Raw genomic sequence first — 21,428 nt, 5'->3', positions numbered from 1 at the left:
TTTTTTTTAATGTAATTTTACTTTTTAAAAATATTTGTTTTAATATTATTTACTAAAAAAATGAGAAAAAATAGTTTATTTTAAAAGAAAAAAATATTTTATTTTTTAAATTTACTGATCAAATTTTGATAAATTTTTTGGTCATTTAGCACTTCTCTTAAAAGTTTCACTAAACATTTTGATTCTCAAATTTCTCAAAGGATAAACAATATATATATATATATATATATATAAAGTAGAAATTACAGCTAAAAATTATGGCATACTACTCTATATTACATCAAGTATAGTAGAAATTAGAAACTATAAAAAAAATTAAATCTCTAAATGATGTGAGTTTTTGCTATATATAGTTCTATCAAATTTAAAGTATAGTAGATGTAGTATAAGCGTATAAATAGAAAAATTATTAATTATTTTTTAAATTTCTAACATAACACTTGTTTTATGATAATCTTTTCAAAACTAAAATGACACTTATTTTAAAATTAAAAAAATATAAAACTATGCTCTAAATAAACATAAAGCATGCAATTTATACATGGATAAATCTATACGCGTATTAGCAAGTGCATGAATTTTGGTGAGGTTAAAATTGATTTTATGTACTTCAAAAAATGGATGGTAAAATCAGAAAACCGTTAAATATTCAAAAATAACGTTTTTTTATTGTGGTCACAAGGAGTCAAACGCACTAATCTAGCTAACTATTGTTTTATTTGTCCTAAAATACTTATTACATTTTTTATTCATATGTTTTTTAAAAAAATATTAAGTGTTTTAATTACTATTTTATTATTCTTATCATTATTATGTCTTAAAGATATAATCTTATTTACTGGATGGCTATTTAGTTTTAAGTGTTATTAAAATATTTGTAGTTTTTAAGAATATTTATGGCTAAAGATTATATAATACGTATAAACGTTAATTATGATATAGAATTTTACGAACTCAAATTTAAAAAAGAAACATATACATTTTAAAAATTACGATAAAAAACTTTTGACCAGAGAGTTTTGTATTGAGTGTCATGAGGATGGTTTGGTCTACCAACAGATGTTGTTGTGCAGAATATTTCTGTTTACAACAAATATTAAACATATGAAAAACAAAAAAAAATTATAAAAATAAAATATAAAGAAATATAATATTATTCATTAAAATAGGGGTACAATTCTGGTAATCCCTAAATTTTACTCTCCTGAGATTTATTCATGATTCGAGGGCCGTTAGTGATATATTTCACGAATTAGAATGATTTAGATTTTGACCTCTCTTTATGAATAAATCATCAATTTGTAGAGTATTCGAGATCTTGATCTCTTTCGAGATGCCTTTTAAGAGAATTTAGAACCCTTTATATAAGGATAAACTAGGGTTTAGAGTTGAGTAGCCTTCAAGAATCCTTATTTGAGTTGAACACAATTTGTGAAGTTTCAAATCGAATTAAACGCATTTTGTAGAGTTCCACAAAATTTAAATGTCTTCAATTTCACCTCCAATTAAAAGTTTTGTGTTTGAGCCATGGATATAAAGAAAATTTTGTTAAAACCATCAGTTTTGAATGAACCCTGTAAAGTGCAATTTAAATTTAATAAAAGTTCTAATGTGGACTTCGAATGCCGGAAAAAAAGGGTGGGTTGGTCTGCTTTTCTATCACTTTGTTGGGGAAACGCGTGAGAGTATCATTACCTTACTCAAATGTCCCTCTCCACCGTATGCTTTCCAAGCACGTAATGATGGTGACACAAATATAAATCTCTTATATATAAAATTAACAAAACTTATTCAATAAATCAAAATCTTTCCTAAGCCTCCCACTCATTCTAACAATTGGAGGAGCGTTATATTAATTAATTGAGAAGTTTTATAAGAGAGGAATAAAATTTCAGACAAATATTCTCGTGATTAAGGTTATTAAGTATATTTTTTTCTCAACTAAAAAATAAATTAAAAGACATATAGCATATATATGAACCAATTAAATACTTATTACATTCTAAAAGGATAATACACAAGTATCCTCTCAACCTATGTCCGAAATTCCAGAGACACACTTATACTATACTAAGGTCCTATTACCCTCCTGATCTTATTTTATAAGTAATTTTCTATCCCTTTTTAGCCTACGTGACACTGGTTTGGAAAAAAAAAGTCAACCATCATTGGGCCCACAAGATAGTGTCACGTAGGTCAAAAAGGGGTAAAAAATTATTAATAAAATAAGTTCAGGGATAATAGGACCTTAGTATAGTATAAGTGTGTCTCTGAGATTTAGGGCATAGATTGAGTAGGTACTTGAGCATTATCCTCATTCTAAATCACCAAATGCAGAGCATTTTCTTTTTCATTTTATAGAAGCATCGATCTATTATTGAAAAGCAACAACCATTCATGAGCAGTAAAAAGATTATAATTTCTTATATGTATTCGCTGAAAATGATTAAACAGACACAATATCTATACATATCACTCTCATTTTCCTCTTCTTTTTTTCTTTTCGATTGTATTGGTATCAAATGAAATTTAGATTTAGATATTGCATGACTTATTTCAATGGGCAAGTCACTCGCAACATCAACAACAATTTCAATAAAAAAAATTTCTATCCAAATTAGAATCTTAACTATCTCATCACAATTCATGATCAGTGATATTTTTTTAATTTTATATTTATGATAGCTTAAATTGATATGTTCTTTCTATTTTTGAATGAATTACACAAAAGAATAAGTACTATCATATCAACTTTTTACACCATCACATAAAATTCACTCAGAATAATAGTTCTAATATTTTCATAGCACGCTTAATATATATTACAGATAACCTTTACAAAAATAGAAAAATATTATGCTATAATCGGTTTAGAAAAAATCACAGTATAAACATTATCTACATACTAGTATAATGATTAATCTAAATAATTTTAGCAATTAATATCAAGACAAAAGGAGGTGTGGAAGACCTGATTGGAGGTTATATGTGTCAGGTTTTGCATTGTCTCTTTAATTATTTTCAGCTCTTGGAAGGGTGCATCACCCAAGCATGTTCAACTGTTATCGATTATTATTTTCGTTTATTTTTAAAGACGATAATAATTTTAATTAATATTTTATGATATACTTTTTTCATCATATTAATATGTAAAAGATTAAAATTTATAATTTAAAATATTTATAATTTTTATTTAAAATATTAGATTAATATAATCTAATTTAATTTTAAAAATTAATTAAATTAATTTTAAAAAATATAATTTAACAATTAAAAGCATCCCACTACAACTATACCAATTTTCTTAGAAAGTCAAATTAAATTTATCCTAAAATTAAGAAATTATATCATTCGTTAAATTTTTTAATATTTCCCCTTACATTTATTTTTATTTAACTTATCTAATTTTCTTTTCAATTAATTTAATAATTTGTTAATTATAATATTTTAATTATTAAGTGATATTTTAAATACATTATACATATTATTAAATTTTGTGTCGAGTTAAAAATTGAGACGAAGAAAGTATTACAAAGGGACCAGAGAAGTTGAAAGTAGAGTAAGGCCACAGTAGATGTACTTCAATGGTGCGTGTAAAAATGTATCTTGTCATGTGATGTTTCGATATTCATGTTTGGGCATCCATTCCGTATCTAATCATTCTATCCCATGACTTGCCAGCTCACAAACTTTAACATTTTCTATTTTCTCACTTCTATATTTTAAAAATTATTTTATTCAAGATGATTTCAATTGTGTGTTTAATATTCATAGAGTAAAAAAATTTCTATGTCCACTTAATTATCATACCAGCGATTAATATTGTTGAGTATATACGATTAAATGTGGTTTACTATTAAATAATAAATCAATTAAAATTTTTGTATATCGTTGAAGTGGGTTTATCTTAATCTCAAATGAGAAAATTGAGATTATAAATATTTAATCCTTGTGACTGTTACATGAATTTTTATTCCATGTCTATTTTTGAGAAAACTATCTAGCAACTGATTTTTTTAAAAAAATTAACTTATGAATCTTTCAAAATGTGGTGTAAAAAATCTATTTTGAGTAAATTGATAATTTTATGAGAAAACAATTAGACTATGATTTAAAATTTGTATGTTTTGGCTAGACGATAATCTAATGTTATGAGCTAATATTAGACTCGAGTCTAAAGTTGTCTGAAAGGATAATTTTTCAAAGGTTATATTTGCATAACTTTTAAAATAATGGACAAAATTCAAATGATGGCATGAAAAGTTCAGCAGGCTGTTTTTCTAGTTGGGCTAGAAATAGGTTCTTGTTAGTCCAAGCTAAGTGGGCTGCGTCCTCTTTTGCTGATGGAAAGCCCAAATAGCAGTTACTTACTAACACCATTGGCATTCTCTATTCATTTTCTTAACAGGATTACTACTACGTCATCATTGTATTTATGGTGCAGTAGTGAGACTATTTCATTCTAAACGAGATCTTTTACATTCGAGTTTCGGGTATGAAAAAATCATGTTGAAAGCGCTAAACCTGAATGGGCCCAACAATGCAAGGTTCCAATATAGACTCCAAACATTGCATGACAAAAGAAATCATATTTTTTTATACTTGATCAAAAAAGGTTAAAGAGATCCATGTATTTCTATTGTGAAAATGCTTGATTAATTGCATAAAGTTAATTTATAATATATTACATTTTTTTTTTCTCATTAAGTATTTAAGTCAACTGAGACATTTTATGTTTTGATGTGAGAATATATGAATAAAATTATAATGTAATATTTGTGACTTTTAGGTGAAGAGTTACATCTGCTAAATGTCTACCAATCTTCATCCTCCTTCATTGTAATCTGTTATACTTCTATCTCACTTTTTAAAAATATATATTTGTATTTTTACTGATGATTATTTGCATTTTTCCTTTTGGTGATTTAATAATGTAAAAAAAATTCTTACATGTCATGTTTAATAGAAATTAAGCTCTCTTAGAATACTTACATATGAATAATAATAATAATCTAGTTTAGAGAAGAGTAAAAGATAAACAATGTTAAATAAGTATTTACATCAAATTAATATAACTTATCATACTAAGATAATTAAATAAAGTAAAAATATATATTAATTAAACAATGATTAAGTAATAGTTAACTTGTATTCAAACTCACAGATAATAAAAAAATATCTAAAAAATGATGAAACTCATGATAGATCTTCATGATTATAAAAGCATAACGAATTTATTTTATTTTAGTAATATTCCCTTCAATTTTATAAATGTCTATATCAATTGCTAAGATGAGCAGCCAATGAAACTGAGAGTTCAACTACCATTCATTTCTAGTATTTCCCATGAGCTCGATAGGACACTTCCAATGGATTTGATCCCTGTATAATTTTTTTTTAATCTATTTTGTAGTTTAACTGAGTAATATTTATTTTTTTTTTATAAAAAAATTAACAGAGCAATAAATACTTAATGTTCTACATATTTTTTTTCCTTCCAAAAATGAACTACAAGTATAATATAATAATTGTGATATTTCCCTTTTTGTTCTTCTATTATTTCCTTTCCTTAAATTACCGAATTAAAATTAAAAATCATGAGCATGTGATAAAACTTGCATATGCGTTTGGTTTGGAAAAATTATTATTAGAAAATAATGTCGGATACATGTTTGAAAAAAATAGAGTACTAATTTAGGGAATTATTTTGAGTTGAGTTACATCCAAAAATTTAATTCCTTAATATGATACTTGAGCAAGACTTATCCCAATTTTCATTATTGATGTCACGTTGCCCTTCGTATTAAATTGTTCAATATGCTTCAAACGTCTGTGTGTGAAGACTCCGCATTAGAGCGTAGAAGTGATGGATTATATGCATCTATTTTGGATTGAGTTAAACCCAAATAAACATGACATTACATTGGAGCAACAGTCATCCCAATTTTTGTTTACCTATATGAAATCGCCCAATGCAATTTAGATGTCCAACCCTAAACATGAATGTTTGTGTGAAGAGTCCACATTGATGGTAAAAAGGACGGATGGTCTCTTCTTGAACTAAGTTTTGAGATTGACTTAAACCCAAAATTTATTTCTTTTTAACACAGTACAACTATATCTATTTGTTCATTGATCAAATGCAATGCAGTAAATTAAACCTGGTAATTTAACATTTTTTAGCTGCACAAGTTGTTTTTTCTGCTACTAATGTACAATTTGTTTCGAATGAGGGGTTGTTCATCGTTAAAGGAAACACATTTTAAGTGAAATCTAAGCAAAATGTGGCCACGAATTCGAGGAAATAAAGAAAAGCAACTAAATCTTAGAAGTAAAATTAGCACTTAGAATTAATAAGTCTCTGCAGAATCTTTATTACTTTACTCCTTTTCGTATGTGTTTTTATCCTTTATTATATACTAATAAAACTAAATTTTTTGTTCACGCTATTAATATATTTTAACTTATCATATTTTATTTTTTATGAACGTTTACCGTAATTATCTTTGAGAATTTTTAGTATATGGAAACTATGGAAGTAAGTTATAGAAATATGTCCTTATTACATGCGTCCACCTCAATATGCAATAGCACCAAACAGTGAAATTATCTTCTTCCTTTACGGTTAAGGTAAAGTTGATATACTAAGTACTATTTTATATTCTTGTTTGAGTATATTCGCTTTAATTTTGAATTTAGCCTCTACGTTAGTCAATGGCTCCCAAAATGTCTTCATCAGTATTTGCTTAAAAGCTTTGCAGTGCAGGCCATTGGAATCCTTTTCCACCTAATCTCTGTTACAACAAACTGATCGAATTTGCCTTGTATAAATGTATCTCTAATTTACATTCTTTCTCTCATCATCCAAACAGTTGTTCAATAGCTTCTACCAAAGAAAATGGCAGCGCGGACATGTTTGTTAGGCGTCCTTGCCTTTGGTTTTCTTTGTTTCATTTGTCTACCTGCTGAGGCTGCCCTTAAGAAATATCAATTTGATGTTAGTCTCTTTAATTTTCAAAATGTGCTTTTGTTTATTTTGGTTCTTAATTAGCTACTAGCTAGCTCATTTGGCACCTTTTTTCGTCTTTTACAGGTTAAAGTGTCAAATGTGAGCAGATTATGCCATGCAAAACAAATGGTTACAGTTAATGGAGGATTTCCGGGGCCAACTATATATGCTAGAGAAGGAGATAGAGTTCAAATCAATGTTACTAACTACGCACAATATAACTTGTCCATCCATTGGTAAGAGCATTAGATTTAGATGGAATTGAAGTTTCTGAGCTTTCAAAGGCTAAAACAGATTTTTTTTTTTCCTGATTCTTGCAGGCATGGTTTGAAACAATATCGCAATGGTTGGGCAGACGGTCCAGCTTACATAACTCAGTGCCCTATCCAGACAGGAAATAGCTATGTTTATGACTTCAATGTAACAGGACAAAGAGGAACCTTATGGTGGCATGCACATATTCTTTGGCTAAGGGCAACTGTCTATGGAGCAATAGTGATAATGCCACAAGGAGGAACTCCCTTCCCTTTTCCTCAACCAGATAGGGAAGAAGTACTTGTACTAGGTGAGACTTGACACTCATTAATATACACAGACCAAAATTAATTTGAACTTCTCTTAGTGCAAAGCATGAACGAAACATGACACTTCTTACACTTAAATATTGATAGGGGAATGGTGGAATGCTGATGTTGAACAAGTTGAGAAACAAGGAAATGCATTAGGCTTACCTCCTAATATGTCTGATGCTCACACGATCAACGGAAAGCCAGGGCCTCTTTTTCCATGTTCTGAGAAACGTAAGAATTAAGATACTGATATTCGTTCAAGTATTCAAACCCTATCTTATCAAAATAAATATGACTAGCAACAATGTTAGCATGCAAATCATACACATACTAACCATGATCCAATCACTTGTCAGATACTTTTGCTATGGAAGTTGAAAAAGGAAAGACATACCTGTTGAGAATTATCAATGCTGCTCTCAATGATGAGCTCTTTTTTGCCCTGGCTAACCATACCTTCACAGTGGTAGAAATTGATGCAGTCTACACGAAACCATTCACCACAGACGCAATTCTAATTGCACCAGGCCAGACTACAAATGTTCTGGTTCGAGCCAACCGAGTTCCAGGAAGATACTTCATGGCTGCAAGGGCCTTCATGGATGCTCCAATCAGTGTGGATAACAAGACTGCCACTGCTATTTTCCAGTACAAGGGAATCCCAGAAACCGTGATTCCAAAACTTCCTACCTTGCCTGCACAAAATGACTCGGACTTTGCTTTGAGCTATAACTCTAAACTCAAAAGCCTAAATACTCCCAAATATCCAGCAAACGTTCCCCTAAATGTTGATAGACACCTCCTGTTAACAGTTGGCCTTGGGATAAATCCCTGCCCCACCTGTCTAAATGGAACTAGGCTAACAGCTTCTTTGAACAACATATCCTTTATCATGCCACAAACTGCACTTCTTCAATCTCATTACTTCAACATTAAGGGTGTGTACACTCCAGATTTCCCAGACAAACCACCTACTCCATTCAATTTTACAGGGGCACCCCTTACAGCCAACCTAAGGACAAATGTAGGCACTAGGATCAGTAAAATTGCTTTCAATTCCACAGTTGAAATAGTAATCCAAGACACCAACTTGTTATCGGTGGAATCCCATCCTTTCCATCTCCATGGCTACAATTTCTTTGTGGTTGGAACTGGCATTGGAAACTTTGACCTCAAAAAAGATCCAGCAAAATACAACCTGATTGATCCTATTGAAAGAAATACTGTAGGTGTTCCAACTGGTGGTTGGACTGCTATTCGATTCAGAGCTGATAATCCAGGTACCCAGTTTTCGGCCAAATTTAGTTAAAACTTCTCTATTGTTTTGAAAATTTATTGTTAAACATATCCTAATTTTTTGTGAAGGGGTGTGGTTTTTCCACTGTCATCTGGAGTTGCACACAGGCTGGGGACTGAAAACAGCATTTTTAGTGGAAAATGGAGCAGGATCAGATTATAGTATTCTGCCTCCACCAAAGGACCTTCCATCATGCTAAGGCTTTACTTTTATATGTTCAGATGGATTTCTTGTGCAAGTTTACAGATTTGTTTTATTTTCCCATAAGGAAACAAAAGACTTTGATGATTATATATATATACACTTTAGACAGTGTGAATAGGAAAAATATGCAAAATTGGAAAAATGAAGGAGGAATTTAAATGTAATTTGAGTTGTAATAAAGGTCCACACATAAAAATGTGACTTTGGGCTGTTGTTTTTTAGGGACTTCCCTATCTACTTGGATTGAAATATAGTCTGTTGATACTACTTGACTTTGACAGTTTAAACAATTATAGCAAACCTGTGTAAAATTGCTACAAAACTGTGTAAATTTAGAGCAAAAGCCCAAAAAAATCCCCTCAAGCTTGAGAACAAAAAAATTACACGACTGCACAAACAGTTCTTTGAGTATTTATTCAGGTAATGGAAGTCTTAAAAAGTTGAACAGAAACTTAAGGGGAAGACATTACCAGAATTTTCTATTGGAAATTCTGATTTTTTCTAGTAGTGCCTGATTTGGAAAGTGATGCAAGTGAAATAGGGATTAATTTTATGCATATATAACTCTAATTCTATGAAGAATTTGACCATGGTTTTTAGGGGAAAATTGTACTAGCACCTTGAAGTTTAAAACATCTGGTGAAATAACAAATAAAATTGAAAACATTAGTAACGTAGAACAATGTTTAAATGTAAGTGTACCGTATCTTTGTCGGTTCAACATTTTTCATTCCCAAAATGATCTTAAAAAGGTGTACTATATTAATTTTTACTGAACTTCACGTATTTATTAGCGGTTCATTTTACTTGTAAAATACTCCCTATATCTCTAATTATTTGTCATGGTAAGGTTCATGCACTCCTCCCAAGAAAAATTTAATACAAAGTGTAATTTGATTAATATAACCTAATTATACCAAGGATATCAAAAATCTACATAACTTTTTAATTGAACAAAATGGAGTGATTATTAAGGGCAAAATTGAAAAAAATACTAATTATTTCTTGATTGTTTAAATTGACAATTAATCTTAAACATCTATTTTTAGTATACTTATCAAACAATTGTGGACAGAGGGAATACCATTAAGAATTGATTGTGATTTACCTCCAAAAAGTTATAGTGCGGGGTTAAGTTAGACGGCTCTATATGTAGAGCCGTCAAAGTGGGTTTGGCCCGCAAGGTCGGCCCAACCCAACCCTTGAAATAAGTGGAGTTGAGCTTAATATTTTTGGCCCATTTATGAACGACGCTTTTTAGCCCGCCCTATTTGGCCCGTTGGCCTCTTAGGCCCACCCCCAAATCTCAGAGGCCAGTCCGTGGGCTATTAATATTTTAAAATATTTTTATATATATTTTTAATAGTGTTTTACTTGTAAAATTTTTATGAATAAATATTTTGAAAAATAAAAAATCAAATATTTTGAAATATCATCTTGCATGGTGAACTGTAGATGAAGATGAACTTCTTAAGAAAATAATATCACATGTTGATTCAAATGTGATCGACAGTGGAAGTAGAAGCGGAGTTATAAAACATTAATTAATGCGTCATGTAATATTTAGATATTTAGATTTGTTTAGTATTTAGGCTGCCTTGTGTTGCTGGAAATCTTTTAAACCAGCTAGTTTTTGTGGGAGAAATGGTGAAATGATCAACATTTATCCGCTAAATCTTACGTTGACTATTATGTATTTTTATAAGTATTCACCAAAGTGTGTGATTCACAAATGTATTTTTGTAAGTATTCATTGAAGTGTGTGATTTATAAGTGAATTCTTTATGAATTGATGTCGTGTTCATAGGCGTCAACATTCGGTACTCTTTTTAAGAGAGTAATATTGTTCATTTTTTGATTGAAGGGTCACCCCGTCCCAACCCATGGCCTGTTTAGAATTGGGTTGAGCCGCTATTTTATTGGCCCTTTAATTAAAGGGATCAGCCCGTTTCAATCCATTTAACTCTCTAGCCCGTTAGGATAACCTATTTTGACACCTCTATGATTACTATATGTATTTGAAAAATAAGACACTTACTTTAGGCCTCCAAATTTAAAGATTCTATTTAACAATAGTAAGATTATTACAACTACTCTTAAAAAATAGAACAAAATTATAAAGTTAGTTTTAATCTTTATTTTAAGATTATACGATTTAAAAAATATTGCTATTTCTTATTAAACTTAAAACACTATATCAAGCCAAAATTAGACAAATGAAAAAGTACTATTTACAAAATAAAATATTTTTGCATATAAAAAGAAAGAAACAACTTTGCATCTCAAAATAGTTTTTTAAGATATGCATTTCCAAACACTTCGCATCTTAAAAGAAAACTAGAATAATAGATTTAAAATTAAAAAAAAAGTATTATTATTATTCAAAAAAATTTAAGAGCTCTAATTTATTTTTGATTTTAAGCCATTAAAGTGCTTGAGTCGGCATCAATTACCATTCTGAGTTATTAAAATTATATTTTTTTTAGTTAACATACCATGCAAGAAAAAAAGAGAGTAAAGCAGCTTGTTGAGAGAAGAGTAAATCTATAGAAAATTCTAATGAATGAAGTTGCTATTTCAGTGTCAGAGATAATAAAATTAGCCATAAAAAAAATATGAAAATGGTGATATTCATAGTAGGTTTACATGACTACAATAGCACAACGAACATTTATTTATTTTTGTTAAGAGCTTGAATGTGGTGGATTTTGAATTTAGCCTCTACGTCAGTCAATGGCTTTAAAAATGTCTACATCTTTGTATTGCTTAAAGGCTTTGCAGTAACAGCAAATTCAAATACTTTATGTACCTAATATATCTCTCTTACAACTTCCTTTTCCCTTAACAACTTATATGACATTTCCCTTGTATATAAATATGCTTAGTCTCATCCCATTCCACATACTTGTCATAGAGTTTCTAAGCCAATTAAGGAAATGACAAAGCAGACAAGTTTTTTAGGCTTACTTGCCTTTGGATTTCTCTGTTTCATTTGTCTACCTGTTGAGGCTGCCCTTAAGAAATATCAATTTGATGTTAGTACTTTCAATTTTTGAATTTTGTTTACTTTTCGTTGAAATCTTTTCATCATGGTAAACTATTTGTGGTTTACAGGTGAAATTGTCAAATGTGAGCAGATTGTGCAATGCAAAACAAATGGTTACAGTAAATGGCGGATTTCCAGGGCCAACTATATATGCTAGAGAAGGAGATAGAGTTCAAATCAATGTTACTAACTATGTACAATATAACTTGTCCATCCATTGGTAAGATAAAATTAGAAGTAGATGAAAATTGAAGTCTCTCAACTTTCAGATGCTGAAACAGAATGTTTTTGTTCTAATTCTTGTAGGCATGGTTTGAAACAATATCGTAATGGTTGGGCAGACGGTCCAGCTTACATAACTCAATGCCCTATCCAGACAGGAAATAGCTATGTTTATGATTTCAATGTAACAGGACAAAGAGGAACCTTATGGTGGCATGCACATATTCTTTGGCTAAGGGCAACTGTCTATGGTGCAATAGTGATAATGCCACAAAAAGGCACTCCCTTCCCTTTTCCTCAACCAGATAGGGAAGAAGTACTCGTACTAGGTGAGCGTTGGCACTCGTTAATATACATAGAATTTCACCACCATAATTTCTTGAACTTCTCTTGTAGCAAAGAATGAAAGAAATTAAATGACAGCAATGCTTCTATCTGATTGTGATGCAGGGGAATGGTGGAATGCTGATGTTGAAGCAGTTGAGAAACAAGGAAATGCATTGGGTATTCCTCCTAATATGTCTGATGCTCACACGATCAATGGAAAGCCAGGGCCTCTTTTTCCATGTTCTGAGAAACGTAAGAATGGAAGATTTTGATATTGAGTGGAATATTTCAATCATATATGGTTGTTAAGAGTATTTGCTTCCAACATAATCCAATGTTTGAATTTCTTTTCAGATACTTTTGCCATGGAAGTTGAAAAAGGAAAGACATACCTGTTGAGAATTGTCAATGCTGCTCTCAATGATGAGCTCTTTTTTGCCCTGGCTAACCATACCTTCACAGTGGTAGAAATTGATGCAGTCTACACGAAACCATTCACCACAGACGCAATTCTAATTGCACCAGGCCAGACTACAAATGTTCTGGTTCGCGCCAACCGAGTTCCAGGAAGATACTTCATGGCTGCAAGGGCCTTCATGGATGCTCCAATCAGTGTGGATAACAAGACTGCCACTGCTATTTTCCAGTACAAGGGAATCCCAGAAACCGTGATTCCAAAACTTCCTACCTTGCCTGCACAAAATGACTCAGACTTTGCTTTGAGCTATAACTTTAAACTCAAAAGCCTAAATACTCCCAAATATCCAGCAAACGTTCCCCTAAATGTTGATCGACACCTCTTGTTTACAGTTGGCCTAGGAATTAATCCTTGTCCCACCTGTCTAAATGGAACTAGGCTTACAGCATCTCTGAACAACATTTCCTTTATCATGCCACAAACTGCACTTCTTCAGTCTCATTACTTCAACATTAAGGGTGTGTACACTCCAGATTTCCCAGACAAACCACCTACTCCATTCAATTTTACAGGGGCACCCCTTACAGCCAACCTAAGGACAAATGTAGGCACTAGGATCAGTAAAATTGCTTTCAATTCCACAGTTGAAATAGTAATCCAAGACACCAACTTGTTATCGGTGGAATCACATCCTTTCCATCTCCATGGCTATAACTTCTTTGTGGTTGGAACTGGCGTAGGAAATTTTGACCCCAAAAAAGATCCAGCAAAGTATAACTTGATCGATCCTATAGAAAGAAATACTGTTGGTGTTCCAACTGGTGGTTGGACTGCTATTCGATTCAGGGCTGATAATCCAGGTACCTAGCTAGTTTTCAACCAAGTTTAGTAAATGAACTTATTGCTATTGTTTCAAAACTTTTTCTTTACATATCCAATTTTGTATGAAGGGGTCTGGTTTTTCCACTGTCATCTGGAGTTGCATACAGGCTGGGGACTGAAAACAGCATTTTTAGTGGAAGATGGACCAGGATCAGATCATAATGTTCTGCCTCCACCAAAGGATCTTCCAACTTGCTAACTTCACAAGGCTTTCTGTTTTCTGTACAAATGGATTTTTTGTGCAGGTTTTCAATTCTCTTCATGCACCATAAGCTAAGGAAGCAAAGGCTTCGAGGATCATATAAATTTAGAAAGGAGTTTCCATCCAGAAAATTAAAGGAATTCGTTTGTAATTTGAGCTGTCATAAACTTCCACACAAAAAAATGTGGTTTTGGATTGTTTTTTTTTCTTTTGTTGTCAATTTGGATTGTGTTTTCATGAACTTTGCTAATTTGTTTGATATTTATCATTGAATTGAAATAAGTTTGTTGATACTTGCTTTTGATTTGTCCCTATCTATATGACAAAGATTCAAGTCCTGCAATCAGTCATTAATGTTTTTATCACCATACCAAATATTACCATTTAGATTTATCAACTATAGCAAACCTGAATTAATCCAGTTAAGCACCTGGAAACCTATGGCTAATGAGAAGTCCTAAAATATTCGATTACTCCATGGTAGAAAATGCAAGCGCCAAAACCAAGAAAACACTTTGAAGTATATGTCGAAACTCAGATAACCACACATCCTAGCTACTTACAACAGAAAAGGACATCCTAGCTACTTTGTTTTTAATTTTCTAGGTGGCATTTGATGGGTTTGGGAGATAAAGTTTAGGACTTTGGCTTTTGAAAAATAATTTGCAACCAGAGTCTTAAGAACGCAAGCATTAAAATGGGTGAAAAATTATGACAGACAACTAAACAAAAATTCAACTATAAATAGAAAAAATTGGCTTACAATTATGGAATATTGGGATTACTTTTCTTTAAAGCCAATTTCTTCAATAAATATTCAAAACAATAAAAGCAAAAGAAAAAAAAAAGAATATTCGAACTTATTGTAGAGGCACAATATCCAGTTTAAGTAGTTCAGTGGACAACAAGGACTGCACAGAGCAATAAAAAGAGAACTTCAGTTGAAAGCAAAAAAGACTTACTTTTTGCAAATCCTTAGTAATTTTGCCATCAAATAGAAGATGGCAGCATTGTCTATGACCTGGTCTTGCTCTCCCTTAACCTCCTCAAAATTTCGGCGAGTCAATCGGTGAGTTTCACTTTCATTTTTCATCTCTCTATCATAATTTTTTGGTATGTCTTCTTCTTTCATTTCACCCATTTATCAATCAATTTTCTGCTCCCAGACTAGTGATTAATTCTTCAAAGATTTAAGCTTTTTTTGGACCCAAGTCTTGAAAAATGCGATCTTTTTATGTGGGGTTTTGTGTTTGATGAGAAATTGGCTGAATTGACGGGTTGCGGTTGGTCACAGATATTCAGGAATGGCATTTGCAAGTGTGAAATCTACTGAAGGGTTGGGGAATTTACCCAAGGTCGTTTTGACTTCTCCTCATGGAAGGTACATTCTTAGTTTTTAAAATTGATGATTCTGGTGCTATGATGGTAAATTTGTTGGATACCAAGTAGGATTGTAAGAAATAGTTGTAGCAAAAGTAGGCTGTTTGATATTGAACCTTAATCTGATATCTTAATGGTACTGCATTTTGCAGAAAAGATCTAATCTTAAAGGATTAAATATTACTACCTTGGTTCCAATTTGTTAGTAAAAGTGATTTTTGAATCTTGTGGTCTTAAACTAATGAAAGGCAGAACTTACTAAAATGCTCTTTAATTTTTGGTCTTAAACATGACATACGGAAAGTTAGAATTAAAGAGTTGCCAAAAAAGGAAAGGGACATACTTACTCACTAATGCATTATGTAATGAGGTGGGTGGGGAAGATCTTCCAAGTACTTCATGTTGAACTGATCCCGATCTGGACCAATAGCTAAATTTTCTAGAAACAAAAGTGATGTCTGATGATGCTATGAGCTGTTTATCAGTGATATTAGTAGTACTGCATTAGTCATTCCGATGGCAATATCATTTCTTGAGTAATGCAGCAATTCATACTTCCTATAGCTTTACAAGTTCAAAACACTGGGTTTGTACTATGTAGAGATACTGGGTTTGTACTATGTAGAGATATTGAATAGGCTCGTCAAAATTGTTCCTGGGTACTTACCTGAAAGTTGGCTTATGTGGTCGATTGGCTAAAAGCCTTCTTTCCTTCATTTTGCAGTGAGGCTGAGCTATATCTATTTGGAGCTTGTGTCACATCTTGGAAAGTAGACAGTAAAGATCTACTTTTTGTTCGACCAGATGCTGTATTCAATGGTCAGAAACCAATCAGGTCATCAGCCAGTTTTCAAGTTCTAGAATTTGGTCACAGTTATATTTGCTCTTTTGAACAGCTAAAACTTAAGCTTTCCTCTTCCTCAACACAGTAGAGCACGTTTGATTATTTACAATTCACCTGACTAGAAGCGTTTTTCCTTACTTTTGTTAAAGATGCAGTATTATCAATCTTCTACTATCCTTCAAAATTTAAAATTGGAAAGAACTAAAGAGGTTATATCACCTTCCTTACTAACTATTTTACATTGTACAGTGGAGGAATACCACATTGTTTCCCACAATTTGGACCTGGCCCAATCCAGCAGGTAAATTACTTCTCATGTTTCAATGTATATAGTTTAGACTTCTTAAAGTTAGAGAGGTTGCATTTGTTTATTGAGAAGCAACTCCTTTACAAAAGCATCAAGTGACAGTTTCTTCTGCCAATGCACTCTATCCCTTAGCTACATACTAGAAAAATAGTTATATCTCTACTTACAGTTCTATTGGTAATTGTGTGATGCAATACCTTAACTTATTCTTGAATATTTCATGCTATCCGATCAGTTTCTGAATGCTGGTTTTGAGTCTTAAATATATGCTCATCTGGTTGACAGCACGGATTTGGAAGGAACATGAATTGGTCCCTTGTTAGCTCTGAAAGTGTGAAGGAGAAACCTGTTGTTACTGTGGAGCTAAGGGATGGGCCTTATAGCCGTGCAATGTGGGACTATAGTTTCCATGCTCTTTACAAGGTTTGAGTAGTACATATTTATCTTTCGCCTTTCCAGTCAAAATTTTGAACTAGTTTCTAATATCACCTCTGTAGCTAATTACAGTCACAGACAGCTAAACTGGACGAATACCTGTTTGAGTAAACGAAGGGTGAAAGCTAATGGCAGATCTATAGGGGGAATGCCCAGCTACCTTTGCATCTGCTAATTATATTTGCCTATGTTAATTTGTAACTTTTCTAAAGTAACTACATAGAATGTGCTAATCGCCCCTTTCCCGACATATATTAGCCCACAACTTTCAAATCCAAGACCTATAATTGGTATGTGACTTTTTGTTATAGAGAAATTGGATAAAGGACTCTCATTTACATACCTTGGTAAAGTACCTATTTGATTTGATAGATGTCTATGATATACCTTCCGCTCTCTCATAGTTACAAGGGAGGATTCTTTTGATCATGATTCACGTGTGGTACATGATAAAACTTCTAATTTCTCATTTTGCAATTGATTGCAGATCACTCTTGATAAGAAGACCCTGTCAACAGAACTCACAGTTAAAAATACTGACAACAAGCCATTTTCATTCACTACTGCACTGCATACTTACTTCAGCGTAAGTATTTCTCTGGCAACTTGTGCTTGGAAATTTCCATAGTTTGGGTGCATCTCCTAAAACTCCTAAAATTTATCAGCGATTCAAGACCTGACCACCTGTATGCTAGTAAATATTCCTGTTCTGCTGTCTCACTCTTCAAGTCAAATAGGCCTCACTTGTTCCTTTTCTTTTTTCTTTTACCTCAAGCATTTTGGCTCCATGGTTGATGTAGGCTAACTCATTTCCTTAGAATTTCATAATCTTTGGGGTAAAATTGATTCTTGATCATTGTTGAAATTGTTATCCACTAAAAAGAGAAGATTTTATCATCTAATATTCTCTTCTTCAGGCTTCTGTAACAGGTGCATCAGTTAATGGTTTAAAAGGTTGCAAAACTCTAAACAAGGTTCCTGATCCCACAAACCCTGTCGAGGGAAAAGAGGAAAGGTCAGTATGAGATCTCAAATATATCATGAAATCATCATTCACTTCTCCCAGAACATACTTATTATCTTAAAGAATTCGTGACTGCAATTGAGAATTTATATTCTCTGCAAACGTATGTCTCTGGGAGATGTCTGGTTGGGCTTTATATTTTTGTCATCACGAGTCAGGTTAATACTCTTAATGATAAACTATGAAAATCACTAATGAACATACAAATACTCACATATTGCCTAAAACCAACCCATATTTCTAGAATTCTGAAGTACTTATACTTTGGCACTATTTTGTTGTCAAGGAAATCTAAGAAATGTTGCGATTCTAGTACATGCATATAGGTCATTCTCTCAAGAACCTAATCCTCATTCTGATTATTTCACCTGTTTCAGAGATGTGGTGACATTTCCTGGATTTGTGGACTGTGTTTATCTTGATGCACCTAATGAGTTACACCTAGATAATGGCTTGGGTGATAAGATATCTATCAAAAACACCAAGTGAGTTACTAGTACCCAGACACATTGCCGTGATGGAGTTTATTAAAAGAACTGTCTAGCCCCCCTAGTTGTCTAATTTAGCAAGTTGCTTGTGTTTTGTATGTGCAGTTGGTCTGATGCTGTTCTATGGAACCCTCATTTGACCATGGAACAAAGCTATAAAGATTTTGTTTGTGTTGAAAATGCCAAGGTATTTACAATGAATCTCTCTGTATTTCTAAATTGAAGCGTGTGATTAGATTTTTGTGTCCCATTTACTTTGAGGTGCCGCGTGTGATCTCTTCATACATTTGATCAAATTGCTGACAAATATCCTATTGTCTGTCGAATTGTGTGGTCTTTCCTCTTGTGGTTGAGAAGATTCAAATGCTTGACCTAATAAGCAATTTATATCATTTTTTGGTGTGTTTTTCTTTGGTTCATATCAGATTGGAACAGTGCAGCTTGAACCAGAGCAATCTTGGACGGCTGTACAACATCTAACTGTTGCTTAAAGATACCTCCCGGAAGAGAAATCAACTTTTTGGAGAAACCCTCCCCTGCTTTTCAATTTAAAAGACTCACTTGAGAAAATGATTGAAAATGGCTATACAAAATAAAGAATAATGTTGTATCTAACATGACCTGCATTTCATAGCAGTTAAGAGTGTTAAGTGATATTTACATCTTCTCTCCCATCAATCTTCTCTGTATTTGCAAAATCCTAATTGTACAAGGTAAACGATATGAAGGTGCAAAGTGCATAAGCTGAATTATCCAAGATTTACGATGGAACAGGAAAAAGTACTAGGTAAAGAAATGCTAGTTCCTGTTTTATGATTCAATATGAAATGAATCGGTACATTATGATTGTAGCATTCAAAACATTTCTAACTATCTCTAAGACTGGTAAATACTCAAGAGTCCAGAAAGGAATAACAGAGCCGAAACTAAAATGAAATGACGTTGTATTTTCAAGTGCTATCAAGAGCTCAATGTAGCAATTAAGCAGACAACCAAAATGATCAATAACACAGCCCATACCCAACATATCCATGCCCTTCCCTTCTTCTGCTGCTGCTTAGCATAGAAAAGACTGTTGGTTCCACCACTGATGAAGCTTCCAGCAATGGCCATATTATGCTCAATGTCATCAATCTGTTCACCTTGAGTCTCAACTAGAACAGCCATATCAAGAAACACTTGATGAAGTTTGTCCAGGCTCTTCTTTATGTCCATTACAGCCTCGTGCCTATCTTTGTCATCAAGATTCATCTCTGTTTTTGCTGCAAATATTTGAACTTTTCCGCTTTCTCCTGAAACCATCTTCTCAATCACTTCCTCGTTTGGCTCCTTCCCCGTCTCGTTGTAATATCTTCTTCTGAGGCAGTCTTTGTAATCTGACAAGATCTTTTCTCTCAAAGCCTGAAAATCATTCATGATGTCCCTAAGCTTGACCCTCAATCCATTAGACATGCTAACTCTGGTTCGATCAACCACAGAGCCTTGTGCATATGCCACTGATAATTTGCGATTCCCCACATTTGATTTGTCAAGTGCTTCAAGTTTTGCCTTGACAATCTTGGCTTTGCGAAGGACAGAGACCATGTCAGAATCCATTCTGTCTCTAATGCCACGAAGAACTTTTGGACCGTGAGTAGTTTTTGTCTCCTCATTCAGATTTTGAAGATCCATCAAGAGATTAGTTATCTCTTGAATATCACCCTTCACTGCCTCGATTTCACGGAAGAAGTTGGAAAGATTGTCTTCATCTGTGCGGCTGAGTTGGCCCATCTCCAAATCCCTCTCTGTTTCAAGATCCAGATGGGCTTGTTTCTTCAATTCCATATAACTTAAGAACGATTTCGTCATGAGATCATTCATCTTCACTCCAGTTTACTGAATATTCTGCAATTAGTCAAGAACAGCTTAACAAATACACCAAGAAAACAGATAAGTTTTCAAGAAAAGATTTCTCTACCCCTTCCCACAAGATGACAATTTGTTATGAAATTCAACACCAATAAAAACAAGAAAACAGAGGAAGTAACTGAATGCAAGAAAAGATCTCTACCCTTCTGTTGAAGATGGCAATTTAACCCGATGGAATATGAAATTGAACACCAAGAAACATGAATAAAGCAGGAAGATATAGATAAGAATGAAACGAGTGAATTGAAGAAGAGATTTTTTCACTAAAAATCTCGATTGAACTGAAGAGAGGGTATTACCCAATTTTGAAGAGCTTTGCGTTCTTCTTCTTCTTCGTCGTCTTCTTGATGATGATGGTGCCTGTCTTCTTCTTGGTACTGTTTGGGAGGGGGAAGAGGGATATGGAGATTCTGAGAAGTTTGAAATATTTCAAAGTTTCATAAGGCAGAGATAGTGAGAAGTAGCCGTTTATATTGATGTTCCGCTTAAGGCGGTTACGGTTAGTAACCCAACCATGAAGTGCGAAAAATGTTTTTTAAAAAAAAATTTATTTATTGCTTTAACACCTAAGTAAATTCATGTTAAATATTAAAAAAATTGTTTCAATTAAATATTAATTTATTATAGTATAAAATGTTGTTGGTAGATTTATGAAAGAATAGATGAGTGGAGTTTGAATGTCTACTTTTGAGATGATGAAATGCATTAATAGAGACGTTAAAATTTTGTTTAATTATAAATTTTTTTAAAAAAAACTCTTTAAAAAAGATTTATTTTGACTATAGAATTTATATAGTTTTTTTGGGAGATTTTGTAAATCAAATCTTTAAATGTCAAATTCTATTTTAGACCTCTTTTTGACCCAA

At 32.5% G+C, this 21,428-nt stretch overlaps 4 protein-coding genes across 4 annotated transcripts; 3 read left to right on the top strand and 1 right to left on the bottom strand.

Moving 5' to 3' along the window:
- Positions 1-6,790: 6,790 nt before the first annotated feature.
- LOC101262977 (laccase-11-like) lies at positions 6,791-9,346 on the top strand. The gene is made up of 6 exons (XM_004232371.5): positions 6,791-6,997; positions 7,094-7,245; positions 7,330-7,574; positions 7,681-7,809; positions 7,935-8,858; positions 8,944-9,346. The coding sequence occupies exons 1-6, from the start codon at positions 6,899-6,901 to the stop codon at positions 9,072-9,074; spliced, it is 1,680 nt and encodes a 559-aa protein (XP_004232419.1). The 5' UTR covers positions 6,791-6,898; the 3' UTR covers positions 9,075-9,346.
- Positions 9,347-11,934: 2,588 nt separating this feature from the next.
- Positions 11,935-14,469, top strand: LOC101263266 (laccase-11). The gene is made up of 6 exons (XM_004232372.5): positions 11,935-12,114; positions 12,194-12,345; positions 12,432-12,676; positions 12,798-12,926; positions 13,029-13,952; positions 14,043-14,469. The coding sequence occupies exons 1-6, from the start codon at positions 12,016-12,018 to the stop codon at positions 14,171-14,173; spliced, it is 1,680 nt and encodes a 559-aa protein (XP_004232420.1). The 5' UTR covers positions 11,935-12,015; the 3' UTR covers positions 14,174-14,469.
- Positions 14,470-14,945: 476 nt separating this feature from the next.
- LOC101263563 (putative glucose-6-phosphate 1-epimerase) lies at positions 14,946-19,332 on the top strand. Its single transcript, XM_004232373.5, has 10 exons — positions 14,946-15,245; positions 15,471-15,557; positions 16,281-16,391; positions 16,650-16,701; positions 16,993-17,130; positions 17,630-17,728; positions 18,060-18,157; positions 18,544-18,651; positions 18,760-18,841; positions 19,080-19,332. Exons 1-10 carry the CDS (start codon positions 15,178-15,180, stop codon positions 19,143-19,145), a joined length of 909 nt encoding a protein of 302 aa, XP_004232421.1. The 5' UTR covers positions 14,946-15,177; the 3' UTR covers positions 19,146-19,332.
- A 103-nt stretch (positions 19,333-19,435) lies between these two features.
- On the bottom strand, positions 19,436-21,003 carry LOC104645739 (syntaxin-112). Its single transcript, XM_010318077.4, has 2 exons — positions 20,862-21,003; positions 19,436-20,538 (listed from the first exon to the last, which is right to left on the bottom strand). The coding sequence occupies exon 2, from the start codon at positions 20,512-20,514 to the stop codon at positions 19,615-19,617; it is 900 nt and encodes a 299-aa protein (XP_010316379.1). The 5' UTR covers positions 20,515-20,538; positions 20,862-21,003; the 3' UTR covers positions 19,436-19,614.
- Positions 21,004-21,428: the final 425 nt, after the last annotated feature.

This window comes from Solanum lycopersicum, chromosome 2, assembly GCF_036512215.1.
Source record: "Solanum lycopersicum chromosome 2, SLM_r2.1".
NCBI classification, from domain to species: Eukaryota; Viridiplantae; Streptophyta; class Magnoliopsida; order Solanales; family Solanaceae; genus Solanum; species Solanum lycopersicum.
The sequence above is the reverse complement of the archived record's forward strand: the minus strand, read 5'-3'. Positions and strand labels throughout refer to the sequence as shown.